This window comes from Culex pipiens, chromosome 1 (genome assembly GCF_016801865.2).
Source record: "Culex pipiens pallens isolate TS chromosome 1, TS_CPP_V2, whole genome shotgun sequence".
Classification (NCBI taxonomy): Eukaryota; Metazoa; Arthropoda; class Insecta; order Diptera; family Culicidae; genus Culex; species Culex pipiens.
Window position 1 is genome coordinate 11,921,975 of NC_068937.1, and position 13,787 is coordinate 11,935,761.

At 32.8% G+C, this 13,787-nt stretch overlaps 1 protein-coding gene across 2 annotated transcripts; it reads right to left on the bottom strand.

The window, feature by feature from the left end:
• Positions 1–1,619: 1,619 nt before the first annotated feature.
• Positions 1,620–11,198, bottom strand: LOC120431408 (uncharacterized). 2 transcript variants are annotated; one of them, XM_052706520.1, is made up of 5 exons: positions 11,058–11,198; positions 10,944–11,000; positions 8,528–8,689; positions 8,225–8,470; positions 1,620–8,165 (listed from the first exon to the last, which is right to left on the bottom strand). In XM_052706520.1, exons 1-5 carry the CDS (start codon positions 11,115–11,117, stop codon positions 7,824–7,826), a joined length of 867 nt encoding a protein of 288 aa, XP_052562480.1. In that variant the 5' UTR covers positions 11,118–11,198; the 3' UTR covers positions 1,620–7,823. The 2 variants fall into 2 exon arrangements, with proteins under 2 accessions (XP_052562480.1, XP_052562479.1); XM_052706519.1 differs by having other exon boundaries at positions 1,621–8,165; positions 10,893–11,000.
• Between the last annotated feature and the right edge of the window lie 2,589 nt (positions 11,199–13,787).

Below are 13,787 nucleotides of genomic sequence, written 5' to 3' on the forward strand. Positions count from 1 at the left end.
CAAGATTTGTTCAAAGTTCATACCGTTATCGGGAGTGCAGGATTGGAGCGGGGTTTTGTTGGAAATTTCCACTTCCTCACCGAGCATGCCACGTGGTCAGGACACGTGCGCGATGGTGTGTGGGTCTGAGAGAGAGTGTTCGATTTGTGCATATTAACAGTTGATCTATAAAGCCTTTTGTGATACCTTTCGCTTCAACATTTCGAAACAAAGCATCACATTTGAATTTCAGTATTATCTTAAACATCAAAAAATCTAAAAATCTAAGAATATAAACATCTTAAAACTAAATAAGAAATCTTAAAACTAAATACTTCAAACTTTAAAATCCTAAAATCTAAAAACCTAAAAGCCACAAACTACAGAGATCTAAGTCAAAAAATCTAAAAATCCAAAAATCTAAAACTCTAAAAATCTAAAAATCTAAAAATTAAAAGATCGAAAAATCGAAAAATTGAAAAATCGAAAATCTAATAATCCAAAAATGTAAAAATCTAAAGGTACTTAAATCTTAAAATCTGAAAAATAAAAAAAACTAAAAATCTTGAAATTGTAAAATTCAAAAAATCTAAAGGTACTTAAATCTAAAAATCAGAAAATTAAAAAAAAACCAAAAATCTTGAAAATCTAAAAATGTAAAAATATTGAAAATGTAAAAACTTAAAATTAAACAAATTATCAAATCCAAGCATATATCAACCAATATATCTATAATTGGTCGCAGTGGTTTCAAGGCTCTAAAACAATCATCTTAAAATATAAGAATCTAAAATTTCTAGTCCTAGTTCTAATTCTAATCCTAGGATTAAAAATTTCTAAAAATCTAAAGATCTTAGACCTACAACTCTGTAAATCAAAATCAATGAAATTTTGTAATCTAAAAATTTTAAAATCTAAAAATGTCTACAAAAAGATCTACAAATCTGTAAAACTCTATAAATAAAGAAATCTAAAGATCTCAAAATCTTGAAATTTTGAAATCTAAAAATTTTGAAATCAAAAAATACAATACAATCTTAAAATCTAACATCTTACAAAAATATAAAATTCTGAAAATGTAATCTAATAATCTAAAAATCTGATGAAAATTAAAATAAAAAACACGGAATATAAAAATATTCAAATTCGAAAATTATTAAATTCTATAGACATTAAAATTAAAAAATATAAGGTTCCAAATTTCTAAAAATCTTAAATCAAATAATCTGAAAATCAAAATTTGTTGAAGATCTTGGGATTTTCAAATTTCAGAATTTCTATAATTGGTCGCAGTGGTTTCAAGGCTCTAAAAAAATCATCTTAAAATATAAGAATCTAAAATTCAAAAATTCTTGGATTCAAAATTTCTAAAAATCTAAAGATCTTCGACCTACAACTCTGTAAATCAAGAAATCTAAAGATCTCAAAATCTTGAAATTTTGTAATCTAAAAATTTTAAAATCTTGAAAATGTAAAGATCTAAAAATTTGTAAAATCAAGAAATCTAAAGATCTCAATATCTTGAAATTTTGAAACCTAAAAATTTTAAGATCAAAAAATCAAAAAATACTTTACAATTGAAAAATCTTACATCTTACAAAAATGTAAAATTCTGAAAATCTTGTCTAATAATCAAAAATTTGATGAAAATATAAATAAAAAACATGGATTATAAAAATATTAAAAATCGAAAATTATTAAATTCTATAGACATTCAAATAAAAAAATATAAGGTTCCAAATTCCTAAAAATCTTAAATCAAAAAATCTGAAAATCAAAATTTGTTGAAGATCTTGAGATTTTCAAATTTCAGAATTTCAGAAACTAAAAATTTTAATGTGCAGAAAAAATAATATAAGAGCCTGTAAACTGAAGATTCTCTCCACGCAACACAGAAAAATATGTGGAAATTTGCGTGACAAGCAACAAAAAAGCGAAGATTAACCTACAGTTATAATATTAAATTACTAACTTTTTTTCAGTTCAGTCCAATATATATATTTATTAATATTTTACATAAAAACTTTTAAAAATATTTAAAACAAACTATTGATAAAATCTTTGCAAATAAGTTTATTAATTAATATAAAAAAAAAACAATAATACTAAAAATAATTATTGCTACAAAAATGGTGCATTTAACAAAAGAAAAACAAAAATATATTTATTCTTTCTTCTTATTTATACACCCATACCGATAACACACTCACCACTGCTATAACAGTCCCAAGGGGGAACCAACTTTAAACTGAATTTTTGTATACAAATGATAACCCTACCAGGAGGCCATGCCCAGCAGTAGGGCCACGTGGCTTACCGTTTTACAAAAATGCAACTTTCGTGTCCTGCGCACACGCACGAAAACACACACACTTCAATTTCGTCCTTTGTCGATAGGGTCGTCCACCGTTGAAATTCATTTAATAAAGCAGGGAGAATTCGTGAACGACCCTTTTATTCCAAAAAAGGGTACTCCTCACCAACTGGTCCTGTGTGACACGATATCGAAAATGTGTGTGAAGAAGTTTGAAATTGGGCCAGGATCGCAGAACTGTCAGAGTGACAGCTCTCACCAATACAGTCGTTCAACTCCCCGTCGTCGTCGGCGGCAACTCCTTCAGTTTCTTATCAATTTCGGTTAACAGACCAAAAAAAGAGCATTCAATTCTCCTTCCCCGTAGCATTGCGAGTGTCCTAGTGCACAACAGTTGCAACCGAGCCTCCTTAAGAAGCCGACCCCGTTCCTTAAGACGGTCCAAGAAGGCCTCGGAATCGTCTTACAATCGAAATTTTACCAGGGCACCATGACCGAACCGCGCCGAAATCTATCGACAGTGTTTAATTTTTATTGGGAAAACGCGGAATCGCGCGTATCGTCACCTGGTCTCCCGATTTTCCCCTCCCCTCTCGCGGTCCCATGCGGATCCTTTCCCGTTCTCGCCCTCCAAGGGTTCGCACGAAACTCAAATAATATTCTCCCCCGTTTAAAATATAGGACCAAAATAGGGGCAGGCGGGTGGTGTGGGTCGAAAATTGATTTCGCGAAGCCGCGTCCGCGGCCCATCAATAATATTTTATTCGATTTTTGGCGAAGCTGGATTTTCGTCCCGTTTTCGGAGGTTTCACGTTTTCCCCGGGAAAAAACAGTGCGCAAACGCGTACGCACGCAGCAGCAGGCCGTGGAAAAAAAACAAGACCGCGTTGCGATGCAACGACCGCGCCGGAAAGTTACGAACTGCGTTTCTTGAATGGTACACGCACACGGATGGCCTACTCTGTTTTGGCTGGTGTGACACTTGGTTTGAACGAATAAGGAATGTTTGGATATGGTTATTAAATACAATATAAATAACCATGGGTAGTCTCTCAAGCTCAAACTCAATTTATTTTTGGAGTTTGCACTTATCTTGACGGCAGAAAACAATCAAGCGGAAAAAAAACGTTACTTCTTTTTTTTTCATTTTTATTTGGAGAAATTCGTCGATTTTTACCAATGGTCCTGATTGCTCCAAAAAGACTCATTCACTCGCGAATACAAATTGTCCGCGACTGCTCTGATGGTTTCCTACCGTTTGTCACTTCCACACCAATCGCTACTGAAAACTCTCTCTCTCTCTTTTGCTCTCCCTCTCACTCCAATCGGGAGTACAGCGAATGGCTCGGAGAGACCGATTGCGCTGTGTCGCTCAAAGCTGACGCAAAAAATCTGCAATCGGCTTTGTTTTGACCATTGATTAAACTGTTTAAAATTAAAATAAACTTAACAATTTTGTACTGTACACAACATCAAACGCACATTTGACAGTAATTTGCAAAATTCAAATTGACGGCAAACTGTGCTGCACAGCAAAAATTCCGATGGTAAAATCGCATGCAAAAGCATGCACATCACCTTCGTCAAAATAAACACTTAATATTACACACTGCATGTACATTTTTTGCAAACACAAAAAAAAAGTTGCAACCGACGAGATTCAAACCCAGCACCAACAGTAAGGACTGGCGCCTTAGCCCGCTCGGCCAACAGACCGATGAAAAGCTGCATGGATAAACGCATATATGAGCTTGACATTTCGGTCAAGTAGGTTTCCCATACTGATGGACTACATATTTCAGAGTGTAAAATCACATAAAATTGTATAAAATAATGCAATATTTATTTTACACCCAGGCCTTTTACACGCAGCTGGATTACTACTTTTTTAGCTGTGTGGTGCAGGCCAAAAGAGCGCCACTCTGATATTTTTCTCTCCTCTCTGAGCATATTCGTGTGTGACTCAGATCGACGGACGGAGCAGGTTAAAAAAAAATCACGAAGTACCTATTTGTATCGCTGTGTGAAGCGATTGGCCAAGTCGCTGGCTGCTAGCGAGTCGTGTTCGCTCACGAATGGTTGCGCGCTTCAGTCGGCAAAGATTCGTTCGGCGATGAGTGAGTGATTTCTGATCTTTGAACCGAAAACCCTTGATTTTTACTATTTATCTTTTTTTCAGCGAAAATTTTATGAAAGCTGGCTTGCTAACTGCTGGTTGAGCGAATCATAAATCTTTTTCAGAATTACAGCGATTGTTCAATTTTTATTCAAGATTTTTTATATGTTTTATTAAGGGACCAAAAAAGCTTCAGTTCAAATTGGTGTCATCATTTTTTAATAAATTTGATTTTAGAAAAATGGTCGTACAAAATTTTATATATCTTTTTAAAGATTTTTTTAGATGTAAAAACAAATTTGCAATCGAAAATGACCACCCTTTTTTTTTTTTGTTTGCACCGTTGTAAGTTAAAGGCTGTAACAACAAAGTTCAAAAAAACAAAGTGTAGGGAATTTTCTCGGCTTTTCGAAAATATTTTTTTTCAAAAATAAGAAAAATGGCTACTTTTACTTTTGAAAAAAAAATTAAACTGCGACTTTAAAGCAAACTTACTTTGAAATGGCTTTAACTTTAGAACGGTAAACTTCATCAAAATTTCACTCAAGCACTTTTTGATTGAAAATTCGACTTTCAATAAAAGAAAACTCCATTAAAAATGTAGGTTGAATTTATTTAGATTTTTTTCAAAAATCAAAAACAAATAACAAGTTCAAAGATATTTATCCTTTTCTGGAATTTTCGGAAGGAAGGCATATGTCCCCTAAAACAGGGAAATAAAATTAAAAAAATGTTTTTTTGGAATTCAATTTTCAGTCACAAAAAGTAGTTAAATAAATCAGCTATTTTTTCCGTGTATAAATTTTTCCTGTGTTGCCCCATAAATATTTAAAACTTTGCCCAAGACACCAATCGATCAAAAAAATCCTTCAAAAGATTAAGATTTTTTTATTTCCCCATACAATGGCATACGGAAGGCTTCAGCCAGATTAAAAAATACAACATTTAAAATTTGAAAAAAAAGCTTATTCCGTTGAGGATTGCTCCCTAAAACAATCGAATATTTTAAAAAACATTTGAAAAAATAAAAACTTTTTTTATCCCCACTGAAATGCTAGACCGGATTTAAAAATAATAATTTTGAAAAGAGCAAAAATATGACTAAAGTTTGTTTTTTTTTACATTGAAAATCGAGCCAATAGTTTCGGATATATCATAAGGGGAAAAATGAGAGCTAGGAGACACTGAGTAAAACTAATTTTTCACTAAATTTTAACATCAATAGGCTGAATCGCAACCACCAGCTGTCGTCCCATCCAGACAGTTAAAAAATGAAAATTGAGAGACTTTTCTCAGTTAAAAAAAATAATATGTTTTTTTTCTTGAAATATTTTTAAATTGCAAAAAACGAACATTTTTCTAAAGTTGTATCCTAAAAAGGACTATAATTGGTGAACAATGCAGTTTAGAGGTGGGCAAAAAAAGAGCGAGCCGCTCAAAGAACCGGTTCATTAAAAAGAACGAACGAACCATGGCTCACAAAAAAAAGAACCGCGGTTCTTTTTTAAACTCCGGTCTTTTGAAAGAACCGTTCCAAGATGGAATAATTTTTAAACTTGTTATAAATATAATTTATTGAATTTCCAACAAATTGTAGTGTTAAATTTGTTTTTGAGAATTGAAAATACAATTTCAAATATTTCAATTCTAATAAAAAATAATCCCAACATTGTCCCTTAGTGTACTTTTTCAAGTACTCTAGGATAAAAACGGCATGTTAACGGCTATTTCCCGACATTTTCAGAGCTAAATCGTCCTATTTCATTGGGGAGTCTATAGCAACTATCTCATCAATATACATTGAAATACTCTCAATAGCATTGATGCCAATCGTTGAACACCACTTAATAGTTTTAAGCTTATATTTTCAGTTTTCTACTGTTTTTTTAATTCCTAAAGTAAATGATTTAAATGAAACTTTTAATTGTACATTAAAGTATAAGTCGAATACAAATTTGAATTTCAAATTGCTTAACTTGTAAATTATTACCAAAAATCTACTAAATAGCTTAGAGATTTAGGAAAAAATAAATCCTCTTGCCCGAATAAACTTCAGCGTTTATAGACTTTATTGATCAAATCAGAATGTAGAAAAGAGTTAACAGAATATTTTCTCTTAATAAAATATCAGCATTAGTTCAATTTTGGCAGAAAACCGCTATTTTAAAATTAATAGCAATTTCTCCAAAGTCCTAGATTTAAGTTTGGATGCCATTCAATCATTCAAATGTTTAGGTTCAAGTAGAAATGTTGACTGGAGATCGCCAAGAACTATGGTTTCAAAGGGCATCTTCTCGAATTTAGTTATTTTTTTATCTATTCTATATACATATAAATTTTCGACGGTTTTGTTCGAACGCGAATCAGTTGAACACGGAACGTTGGATCGAGGCGCTTTTTGTTACGTTAGGTTCGAGTAAGCCCAAGGAAAGTTTATATTCTAAAAAATTCCACTTTGGCCATTCTGGGACCGATTCCAGAACAACTGCAGATTGTATGGTAAAATTTACGTAAACTCACATTTTGATCACAGGAGGCTGAATTAGCAAAAAAGCTTAATGTCAAAAAACCAAAAAAAGTCAACACGAAGTTTGTCGGGTTAGGCTTGTAATTTATATAATTCCAATGTGAAATTGCTTTAAAAATCACACCATTCTTAAAAAATATAATTTTCATCTATATTTTGAAAAAGAGCGAAAGAACCGTCCAAAAGAGCGGCTCTTTTTAATGAGCAAACGAAAATGAGCGGCTCATAAAAAAGAGCGGTTTTGCCCACCTCTAATGCAGTTTATAAAAAGATGGTAAAGCCATCTTCGATTGCAAATTCGATTTTGCTTGAATTTTGAATTTCCGAAGACACCGAATCGATCATAAAATTTCTTTTCAAAATACAGGTTTCAAAACATTCAGTTGATTATTTTGTATGGCAAAATTGTAAAGAAAAACTAATGATATTTTTCTGTTTGATTATAACAAATCCACATTGGCCCATTTAGTTTGTTTGGCTTGAAGATATAAATTCCTATGTCCACTCTACATAGTCCTTCGCCATTCCGGTTATGTCTGTGACATAACTACTTTGACATTGTCTGGTGTTTTTTTTAACAGAAAGCTTGGAAGTAATTTTTTTTCAGTTTGTGAATAATGTGAACCATTTGGCTTGGTTGAAAATTAGGGTGGTTGACAATTAGGGTGTTTCAGAACATCTAACTTTTAAGGAGTAATTTTGTAATTTTTTTCTCTTATTTTTTTTTAAACGCCTTCTGCAACAAATTTTATCAAAAGCGTCAGAAGAAATCCTTAGAAAACAGTATACGTAGCGATTCAGGGGGTTTGAAAAAAAATGGTGTAGCTTGAAAGTAAATTTTTAAGTTGGTGAATAAAATTTTAATTGCATCAACTGCTTCTTTCGATTCAAAAAAATTCGGAAAATTCATTACGATACTCTTGAACACGGTTCATGTGATACTCAAACTTGAACACACAGTTTGGCAGCCGTTTCTTCGCCGTTTCAATGCTTTCCTCGGAAAATTGAGTTGACCCCCTGAGTCGCAGTGACAATAATGCCGGAAATAGATTCACGATTTCAAGTAGATACTCTTCGTCAAACTGGGCCTCGATGGCCAATGACGTTATGTGGTCAAGTTGAAAATGTTGCCCAAGATGGCGGATGCGGAACTCTAGACAGGTCAAATCAAGTGCACGAAGTTTTGGAAACATTTCGACGTCTTGAAGCAGGGTGGATTCTAATGGGAACTGAAACGAATAATTTGAGAATTGAGTTATAAAGTATTCATGTCGAGCTTAGAACTCACCTTAGTTTTAATTTTCAAGTGCCCTAGATTTGAAAAGTTTGAGAATCTCATTAGTTCTATGCTTCTTGAACCAATCAAGCAGTGTTTAACGTAGAGACTCTCCAAAGCTGGGAATGAAACACGAATGAATCGATCGAAATGAGAGTGATCCAAAAACGTCAGATATTCGAGAGTGAGCTCTCGTATCTTAGGAAATGCATTGTCAGTGTCCTCAACATCAAAAATTGAAAAATGGGCATTCCTGTTCTGAATAGGAAATAATTAATCGTTGTAATCATGTCGAAATGTATTTCTAAATCTTACCATCACACTTTCAGCCTCCAGACGAAAAAGAACCAAACTCTCTAAGTTGTTTGCAAATCGAGCTGACATTTCCGGGCTAAGCCAGCGAGCCGGTATTTCAAGGTGTTTGTAAGGTCGCTCGCTCGCCAGCAGTGAGCTGTATTCGGATGCAAGCTGCGACGTCTGTATTACCAAGGGGTTTCCAGCATCGTGTCAGACTGGTCACTAATCCGGAATTACTTGGAATTTGAGCAAGTAATTCTGTAATTCCGGATTTACTGAGTAATTCCAGAGTAATCCTGGTAATTCCTAATAATCCCAGTAATCCTGGTAATTCCATGATTCTTGTTTGTGAAAACAAACTTCAGAAAATAATAAAATAATAAAAAATAACTGTTAAAAAGATAATTTCGATAAACCTTTTATAATTCTATTTATTGCCTATTAATTTTCATGTATGAAACCAAAGTTACAGCTAGTACGGGATCATTCGGATTTTGAGTAAGTAATTCAGTAATTCCAGAATTACTCCGCAATTCTGCAGCAATTCCTGTAATTCTGGAATTACCTGGTAATTCCGTAGTAATTCGAGTAATTCCATAGTTACTCAGTAATTCGTGTATTTCCCATTAACTCAAGTAACTACTAGTAATTCTTTAAAGGTTAAAACGGCAGAATGCATTTTGCTTTTCCTTGATGCTTTTTATGGTTGTAAGAAGTACAGAGCGGATTCGAAATGTACGCCAATTTGGATGCTCTCTAATTCAAATGTATTCGGATGAAAAACACTCAAACGTCAAAATCAGATGTCAAACTGTCGTTGATGTTTACCACATTATTCGATGATTTCCAAGTAGGGCGTCCAATTTTCCCGGGTTTTGAGTTTACCGGAAAACGGAAAAAATATATTTTTTATCCCGGGAAATTTTTGAAAACGTCGTAAAATCTATGTTTTCTTTATATTAGTTATGTTTTTAAAATCAAACTACTAGCTCAATACTATTAAAATCAATCTAAACAGGGATAGCACTTTTAGATAGTTTTGAAGATTTTTTTTGTTCTTTGTTGTGCTTTGAATTTTAAATGCAATCAAACGCCAAAATCAGTTTTCAAAATGATGTTGATATTTACCCACTTGTTCGAGGATTTCCAAGCAGGACGTCTAATTTTCCTAGGTTTTGAGTTTCCCGGAAAACGGGAAAAATATTTATTTATTCCCGGAAAGTTTTTAGTTTTTGAAAAAGTAATAAAATCTATGTTTTCTTTATATTTGTTATGTTTTTCAAGCTTTAAATTTATAGAATTAGCTCAATACTATTAATATCAATCTAAACAAGGATAGCAGTTTTTAGATAGCTTAACATTCCAACGCCCAAGCTCCAAAAAAGTTGGAACGGTAACTTCAACTCGCTGGTTCTCGGGCATAACTCAACCAATCAAGATGATTCTTCTTTCCAGTGATTTGTAAGAATTTCTAGATGATCCTAAAATTGTGCAGAACTTAATTCGATCAAATCTGTAATTTTTGCGATCAAAAACATCGTTCCAACTTTTTTTTTCGCATGTAAAAAAAAATCGCCAAAAATTCCGCGGCGGCAGTCGTTTTAAAAAAGGTAGAACGATGTTTTTGATCGCAAAAATTACAGATTTGATCGAATTAAGTTCTGCACAATGTTAGGATCATCTAGACATTCTTACAAATCACTGGAAACAAGAATCATCCCGATTAGTTGAGTAATGCCCGAGAACCAGTGAGTTGAAGTTACTGTTCCTCCTTTTTTGGGAGGCTTGGGCGTCTGTGTAAGTTGGACATGCGTTGGGCGTTCCAGTGTTAAACAATTTTTTGCTGTTCTCTGTTGTGCTTTGAATTTTATTTGCACCACATTTCTAATTCAAATTAAATAAGTATCTTATAAATATTTATTTTTGAAGCTTGAAAATTGGTTTAAGATGTCTAAAAACAAAAATGACAACAAATAAAATGGTACCAATTTATGTAAAATTTTAGAAAAGCTTAAACTTATTAATTGTAATACTAATTTAATTTCCAGGCCAAATTATGATTTTTGTTTAATTTCGGAAATTCCCCGTACAACATATAAAAATCCCGGGAATTTTGTGCCGGAAATTCCCGGGATGGACGTACTATTGCCAAGCACGTAATTTTGTGCATTTGACAGCTGTAATTCGATCCAATTCTCAATATGCTGGAAGCTAGGCAGTAATTCCAAGTTATTTTTATAAATTTGAGCAATTCCGCGTGGTTTCTGGAAATCCCAAGTAATTCTGGGAAATCAAAGTAATTCATGACATATTGCCAGTAATCCTGGTAATTCCATTTAGACTGGTCAGTAATCCTTGATGCTGGAAACCCCTTGTGTATTACCACCACGACATTTTTCCAACGAAACGATTTGTTGTTCCATCGATGACAAACCAGTGAGGCTGATTTGCGATCTGGGAGTTTGAGGAAGCTGAAAATGTGGTCCAGAAGCTGGAAAAGAACAATTTTCGGAAAAAAATCGTAATCGCAATGCGATCCAGAACTCACCTCATCCGGAAGGTCGTCAATTGTGACCGGCTCTGGGGGAACACTTTTTCGTGAGATCATTTTTCTTACTACATATATCAGTAGTCCATACGTTCACGGTCACTTGTGCAACGAGACTAAGTGCAGTTTGCCCGAGGTTCATGCCAAAAAGGGGGTTCCCACACGAACGAGTGTCAAGTTCATTTTGATTGGGTAAGGAAAGATGCTTATGCTGCAATGAACAGGGAATTCTCGGAATATATTTCAATAAGACAGTCCGGACTCGATTATCCGGAGGCTTGTGAGGGATAATAAAATCACGAACAAAAAAGATATTTTTCATATTTTATTTACTTGCTATTAACATCAAATTCAAGTTCGTGTTTTGGGGTCATACTTAAGCTCGACAATCATGAAAATATATTTGGCAACACTTGCAACAAAAATCCCCTCATTTGCAGACCGTTCGTGGAGAATCCAATTTCAAAGGTGGTCCGCATGGTGGTCTAGCCATTCTTTTGTTGTAAACTAGAAAAAAAAATGCATTTTGTAATGACATTTTGGATTTTTGAATTAACTTTTCTTACGATAGCTAGGAGGCTTAACATCCTGAAATGGTTCAAAACAAGTGTTAGTGTAGTTTGTGTTCCCTAAATTTTATCGGATCATATCTACTTACCGCCGAAAAGGCTCCAAAGTTTAGCACTACCAAGAGCACAAAAGAAACGATCATCAACAGCGGAAACTTCATTTTGAAATGATGAACTCAAGCTGGATTGGCGCCCTATTTAAGCAAATATTTTTTTATCAAAAAGCAGTGCAGAACAGATTTATTTATTACCATGAAAATTGATTGTTTCAATCTAAAAAAAAGTATGCCTAATGAAGTAAGACTAATTAAAAATTACCTCACTTATTCTAGGGTTAAAGTTACCTTAACCTCAACAACCTCAATTATTCACATTTTATCAATAATTTAAGCATGAAAAAAAAATCGTCGGAAGAGTTGCAATAAGCACTCATTCTCACCAACAAATTCGCAGCACATTACACATTACGCATAATTACATGAAAATTTTCACAAAAATACGTATTTTTACTGTATTTTTTCCGAAAAAATACTCAAATTTATTGTTTTTTTTTTCTATATGGTTATCAAATGATCAGGATTTTCATACATTTCGAAAGAACACAAATTTTTGAAAATTCTCAAAATTTTCCAAAACTACGTATTTTCGAAAAATACTACATTTTTCAGTATTTAACAATATGGGTGTCAAATGATGGGACATTTTTCATACATTTCGATAGCAATAATATTTTTGTGAATTACTCAACATTTTCACAAAACTACGTATATTCGATACAAAAATACTCAAAATTTCAGTATTTCACAATATGGGTATCAAATGATCGGAAATTTTTCATACATTTCAATAGCAATAATATTTTTTTATGAAATACTCAAAATTTTCACAAAACTACGTCTTTTTGAAAAAATACTAAAATTTAGTGTTTTTTTTTAAATTGGGCATAAAATTATTGAGAATTTTTCATACAATTCAATGGATTTTTTTTTGGAAATTACTCAAAATTATCACAAAACTACGTACTATTGGAAAATACTAGAAAGTGCAGTTTTTGTTATGTCGGTATCAAATAATCGGATTTAAAAATAACTGAAATTTTGAGTATTTTTTGAAAGTTAGTTGTTTTATGAAAATTTTGATTATTTAAAAAAAAAGTTTTATTACTTTTGAAATATATGAAAAAAAGACCGATCATTTGATACCCATACAATAAAATACTTGAATTTTAAGTATTTTTTAAAAAAGGAAGCATTGATTTTTTTTATATTTTAAAATGATTTTGTTATTACTTTCGAAATGTATGAAAAATCCCGATCATTCGATACCCATATTGCATTTTTTTTTAGTATTTTCTTCGAAAATACGTGGTTTTGTAAAAAAAAATAGTATTTCACAAAAAATATTATTGCTATCGAAATGCATAATAAATTTCAGGTTTTCTGATATCCATATTGTTAAATACTGAAAATTGAATATTTTTTCGAAAAAAAAACATATTTTTGTGAAAATTTTTAGTGTTTCACAAAAAATATTATGGAAAATTTTGATCATTTGATACCCATATTATAAAATACTAAAAAAAATAGTATTTTTTTAAAATACGTAGTTTTGTGATAATTTTGAGTATTTTCAAAAATATGTGTTTTAACTTACGAAATGTTTGAAAAATCCCGATCACTTGTACAAGGGGTACTGTAATAAGTGATTTTTTTGGTGTTTTTCCGACAATACGTACACCCAAACGGCGGTCGCATGATTGTGATGCATGGCGGCATGAAAGTATATCAGAATCTGCATGAAAACTGTCCTCATGCATTTTTGCGATGTAGGGGTATGACATTTTTGCCCGTTACCGACAATTATCGACATTACCGACGGATTTTTGGTTGTATTTCACAAAAAAAACTCTTAACAGAACGAGGATTGAACTACCAACTTCTTGGTTGTTGATCCGACACGCTACCACCGCGCCATGGACGCTTGATGAAAAGTGAGTGAATGAGCACCAACATATGCTTCTCTTTGAAGTATTGCTCGGGGACGGGCCAGCATTATATGTGTTGGTGAGAACTGCAGATCGCTGAAATGTTTACACGCGGGCAAAAATGATCTAGGGGCTTGCTGCAAAAACTGTTATAAAATGTGACATTTTCTGTAGTAA